Raw genomic sequence first — 6,117 nt, 5'->3', positions numbered from 1 at the left:
CCCCCCCCCCCCCCCCCTCGCGAGTTATCTCACGTATTTTCTGGAGCATTCCCAACAAATACCAACGGATATTGTACCTCAGTGTTTCGAATAAAATTAAAAACCGGGGGATATTTGGTTTTGTTGTTGTTATATAGTAATGCTATTTTTGCTAATGAATTAGCAATATGGGAATGATCAAATTAATGGACATTTTCCACATCAGTTTCTTGCAGTATATCGTTTCATAACATATTTAGGCTTTTTTCGGGGGGAAAGTCGACTTTTGCCAAAATCGAATTTTTCCGCCGAGTGAACGTTGATTCTGTATTTTCTGGCCCGCCTAATGCCACTGCGCCCCTCACTTACCCCAGAAATGCAGAAATAAAAAATTTTTTTTTCACCCGCAGCCAAAGTGCCATATTTAGGTTTTTTCGGGGGGAAAGTCGACTTTCGCCAAAATCGAATTTTTCCGCCGAGTGAACGTCGATTCTGTATTTTCTGGCCCGCCTAATGCCACTGCGCCCCTCACTTCCCCCAGAAATGCAGAAATAAAAAAAAAATTTTTTCACCCGTAGCCAAAGTGCCATATTTAGGCTTTTTTCGGAGGGAAAGTCGACTTTTGCCAAAATCGAATTTTTCCGCCGAGTGAGCGTTGATTCTGTATTTTCTGGCCCCCCTAATGCCACTGCGCCCCTCACTTGCCCCAGAAATGCAGAAATAAAAAAATTCTTTTGCACGAGGAACTGTACACAGTCCCGTCAGTCTTTTTCATAAGTTGCTCTGGATTCATAAAAGGGGTTATGAAGCAATAAGAAATTATTTGAACACATATCCGTAAACATTAAAAATAAAAACATCTTTTTTTTATAGAGCTGTTACCGTACCTTCTCTAAATTTTTATAAGAAAATATTTGGCGCGTGAAAGATCTCATTCGTATGCAAAATCCCGGAATAACTCTAAAAATAATAAATCGATAACAACATACCACATTGAGAAAGTTGAGTGCCTCGCAGAAGAGATAACACAATGCATAAAAGTTATGGGTATGTAAATGTGTCGATGCAAAGTATTCCACAAGCTGTTCTCTTCTCTCCTGACTCCAGACATCTCTCAGAAAGGGTGAGGTGAGATCTCGGGTGAGTAGTGCGACAGTGCCACGCTCCCAGACACCCCACAGTGCCCTCGGTGTATAAAAGATTATTGCTTGGAGACCAAGAACGAAACAAACCTGTTGCGCAGTTTTGTGACAGCGAAAGGAGAATACGTTAATCCTATGGGCAATCAAGTTTAAGTAGTTACTGGATACTGACCCATTGGTAATAGCGATGATGGTGTATCTCGTCGTTCTCAAGTGCTGGACCAACACCGGGACTGGCAACATTGCGTCCTGGAATGCCCCGCAAGTGTCTCGAAACCGTAAATGTACTGTATATCCAGCAGTATGCATTAACTGGCTCCTTATCTGATTTAAGAGATGTTGTGGGGTTGATAATTAAGAATTGGTCAGGCAAATATTGAAATTTCATCAACAGTTTAAGGATGTACTGCACCCTTTCGGCCAAAATTCGCGTTTTTTTTCATTTTTCTGGCAAATTATTGATCGGATTGACCCGAAATAATATACCGTTTTTGCGTTTTATTATTATTGACTGATTCACGAAGTTTCATGGTAGTGCAATCATTTTCCTGCATTTTTTCTAAAGTTTTGTGAATTTCCGGAAAGTTTTAGAAAAAACGCAGGCAAATGATTGCACGATCATGAAATTTAGTGAGTCATTATGTAATGATAAAATGCAAAAACGGTTTTTTTCACCTCAATCCGATCAACAATTTACCAGAAAAATTCAAAAAAACATGAATTTTGGCGAGAAGGGTTTAATACATCATTAAGGGAAGACTATACTACGAGATTTAAAAGTCGCGGCTATTGGAATGAGATAATTAGTGCAAAAATAATTGTTTATTGTTAATTTACCCCACAAACGCTAAAAATGTTAAAAATAGTCCAAGGACACCAGTTTTTGAGCTACAGAGGTATTTTTTTCAAAAATTTTGAAAATATGTGTGCTATAACAATTACGAATTAGTTTTTTGAAATTCCACTTCCACACAGTTAATTTCATTATTTTTTACATAAAAAATTACACCATTCATGTAAATTAGTTCGAAAATTTTTTCGGAAAAAATAGAGAATATATTTTAAATGTTTTAAGGATAATTTTTCTGGCTATTTTACATGAACGGCACAAATTTTTAAATTAAACAAAATAAAATTAGCTGTGTAGGAGTCGAATTTCAAAAAACTAATTTGTAATTGTTATTGTACACACTTTCAAAAATCTCTGTAGCTCAAAAACTGGAGGTCCTCGACTATTTTTAATATTTTAAGCGTTCAATAAGTGAATATTTGAATAAATATTTACACATTTGGAGAATAATTGCGTTTTCAATACTTGTCTTACTGAAAAAATTAATAACCGCCGAACTACGGCGGACGACAAACTCTAATTGGCGCCAAAATTCTTCTCATTTCATTGACATTTTTTGGTGAAAATTTCAGATTTTTTAAAAAGGAGCTTTTTGAGTAATTAACGATTGAAAAAAAACACGTTTTTTCATACAAACCCCGTCAAACTGAAGATAATCCTATATATAACAGCTCAATTAGAGGGGTTTTTCATGTTCTTTAAGTGTGCCAAAGGGCGATTTAATAGCTTGAATCCCCGCTGAGATATTGGGGCCAATTTTACAGAAAAAAAACCTTGACAAAAACTCGAAATTTTCAAAAAATCATAACTCTCTCAATTATCAATATTTTTCAATTTTTTTTTTTTAATTTTATCTAATGGCCATCTTTTAACAGTGCAGAGGCTGAACGATTTTCAGCCCCTCAAGAAGTTATTTAGTCCCATGATTTATTTTCCATCATCTCGCGTGATCCACAAAAAAATCATGCTCGTGTTATTTTTATTCCGGCATTTCACCGTAAAACGAGCTAATGCCACAAGCAGGCATATCCGGTGGGGAGATTAAGTCTCCTACAAACCGGAGAGGCTTAACCCGTAACTCTATTCAGATGCTGTTTTCGTGTTTTTGTTGAATGGGGAGAAAATCCCTTCCTAAGTCTCGTGGTACAAAAGCAGCGATGTATAATTTCCAAGTGCTTTGCCGATTGATCCGTCCGGTATAGGGGTGATTGGCTGCGCAAGGTACAACAACAACTCTATCCAAAACAGGTGTCCGCTTAACAACTCTCTCCATCTTCAAGTCTACCATAACAAATCTATCGTACCCATTTGATAATAATGGCTTTAGTAAAGGAGTTTGGGGCGAGATCCTATTCCTATTCTAAAAAGAACATACACTTAAAGTCGATAACTATCGATATCTCGCAAGTCTGTCACGCTTATTCCTCATTGGTTCCAGTCGTCTGAGGCGGCAAATTTAATTCATGATTAATTTAATTTTGAGATTTTCAATTATGATTGTTACAAATAATAAAAAAAGATATATAAATTAGTGACGCTTCTGTGGATGACGAGAAAGAACGAGACGATAGTGCATGGAGGTGGTTGAGAGGGATGAACACACAGAAAAACCTCAACCTCAATTACGTTTCGATAAATGTAATTTACGCTTAACGTCAATATAATGTCCAGTGGCTTTTTTTCGTCATGAAAATCGGAATTTAGGCTTTAAAAAGGCGTACACAGCAAAAACGAATGTCTGAATTTCACACCCCTTTTGTAGACATTTTTCAGGCACTAAAAAACGTCTAAATAAGATGAAAACGTGTCTGAATTTCAGACGAATCGGTGGCCAAACATTTTAATTCATGTTTGAAATTAAAACAAATTTTCATTTTATTCAGACGTTTTTTAGTGTTTGAAAAATGTCTACAAAAGGGGTGTGAAATTCAGACATTCGTTTTTGCTGTGTATTTTAATACCTTAATAAATTTAATATTGAAATTAACATGCCTTCAGCAGGAAAGGTGCCGTATGGGGACACCTATAGATCTATGGGAGCATCCATCATATAATATGAGATGTCTCAAAGAGGTTTAAAATCATTAATAGCAGCCCATGATTTTCTTACGCGTAATTTGCGGGAAAAAACGTCGTGTCTTGCGCTTGAAATAGCTTTTTTTCACATCAGGTCATGATTCATTTCAAATCAATATTTGTTCATAGTAACGTAATGAGTTGAATCGTTTTTTTTTCACAATGAGTTGTCTCGGCATATTTTGAAATTAACGGCGATGGTAAAATTAGGTAGTCACAGACATTTTTTTACGGAGAATAATAGCTATAAAAGAAGTTCTTGTAGGAATTTTAGTTTAGTCGTTATTTTCAGAAATAAGGTTGGGTGTCAATGATTCTTTTTTTGCTGCACGGAGAGAAATGTTCAGTAAAAATTACGGAACTCACAGTTTGCTCACCGATTATATGGAATCGACTCAGAAAATGTAAGTGACGGTAACGTAATTTTTCACAGGGGATTCAGGTAAAAATTACTGAATGCTCTAGAAAAATTCCGTGATTTTAGATAAAATTACGTGCCAGTTACGTAAAATTTCCTACAACCACATTTCGCTCCGGAATCACGGAAAAGATTTTTTTTTTTATATTACGGCCCTTTCTGCCCTCTCATTGGTTAATCGGCCCTACGGAAAAGATACGTAATTTTGATTGAATATTTCTCTCCGTGTATGCGCGAAATTTAACAAACACCGTGAATATCATTGAGATAAAACTAATTAATTTTGAAATAACTTTTCTATTCCAGGAGCACTTTAGCCCTTACCTATAGACTATTGAATAGATAAAATTCCAGCAAGAAAACTTATGAATAAATGATCGTACGATTCCTATGGCAGAGCTAAATGAGAGAACCGAAAATAAATTTTATGTTCTCTGATTTCTAAATTATTCAACAGAAACTAAAATCCAAGTGCTATTGATTCCTGATATTTCGGTGCTTCACTACTTATCGGCTCATGTAATTTGGGATTTATTATCGAAAATGAGAGAGAGTGGAGTGCTTCCAAATGTAATCGAATTAATCAGTTGAATGAAATATTCAGTTTGTCGAAAATCCATCGCAATATTCACTGGAATTTTCGTGCACTGCTTAACTAATATGATGTACATGCAAATGGGATTCCATTATTAAAAATTGGAGAGGATTTGATTTTTTTTGTTTAATCGCTTAAGTACAAGCTCCATATGCCATATAGATCCCAGCGAAAGTGCATGTTTGTTTTCAATTCCATTCAATTCCATTCACTTTTTCTACATAATATTTTCTCTCGCATATTTCTATTAAAAAACGCGATTTTTCAACAGAATCAACCAAAAATGTATTGAAAGTTCAATAGAAATCCAATAAAATTTTCCAGTAAATTCGCTAGGTTTTCCATGAAATTTTTTCGCGCGTGAACATGACTTACCGATTGATGCGTCCGTTATACACGAGATGGGCTCGCCAACATACTGCTTGGCTGAAATGATGATGGAGCAGGTGACGAGGATGACAACAGTCACCCGTGAGTGTAACCTAAATACGATATTGTCAATAATAACTGGCTCCCGTGACAGAAGACACTTGACCGGCTGAAGCAGTTCAAACATTCTTTTGAGAAACTCGATAAAACGGAGGGAGGCAAAGGGCTGGAGGACTGGCGTATTAAACAACGAGTCAGTTTCAAGTTGGAAATATCACCCCGGAGAGTCTTCTCGGAAAATCAATGGATGATCTTCGAGTGGAAAATGCACTCACTTGAAGTTACGTTCAAAACTTGGAGACAATTGAATAGTAACCCAACGGTACCTTTACTATGCTCTTCGGGGGAATCTCCTTTTGTTAATGTCGACATTCTATTGTCAAAGTTTCGAGGACACTGGATAGATATTCGGACGCCGAAATGGCATTAGCTTTTGGGCTAAGTTACTTCTGCTGTGAGGACTGTTGAAACTTTTCGATATATCATTGGTGAACTTGGGGAATTGGAAGAGATAAGGGGATATTAAATTTTTGGGTTTCAGCTTTGATGATATGTAGAGGTCTTTTTTCTTGGGGAGGAGAGGTCGGTGCAAAGTTTTCAATTGATGGGTTTGGGCCAGGGGTCAATG

The 6,117-nt window shown here is 36.5% G+C and overlaps 1 protein-coding gene across 1 annotated transcript in view; it reads right to left on the bottom strand.

Annotated features, from left to right (window-relative positions):
• LOC107037707 (innexin inx2-like) overlaps nucleotides 1–5,616 on the bottom strand; it is an 8,864-nt gene extending 3,248 nt beyond the window's left edge. The window contains exons 1-3 of the mRNA XM_015256391.1: nucleotides 5,436–5,616; nucleotides 1,294–1,445; nucleotides 969–1,211 (exon numbers count right to left, since the gene is read on the bottom strand). Of these exons, the coding sequence (XP_015111877.1) occupies nucleotides 969–1,211; nucleotides 1,294–1,445; nucleotides 5,436–5,616 (576 nt within the window). The remainder of the gene's footprint in view (nucleotides 1–968; nucleotides 1,212–1,293; nucleotides 1,446–5,435) is intronic.
• Nucleotides 5,617–6,117: the final 501 nt, after the last annotated feature.

Source organism: Diachasma alloeum, unplaced genomic scaffold (assembly GCF_001412515.2).
Source record: "Diachasma alloeum isolate Michigan unplaced genomic scaffold, Dall2.0 Dall_scaffold_00269, whole genome shotgun sequence".
Classification (NCBI taxonomy): Eukaryota; Metazoa; Arthropoda; class Insecta; order Hymenoptera; family Braconidae; genus Diachasma; species Diachasma alloeum.
The sequence above is the reverse complement of the archived record's forward strand: the minus strand, read 5'-3'. Positions and strand labels throughout refer to the sequence as shown.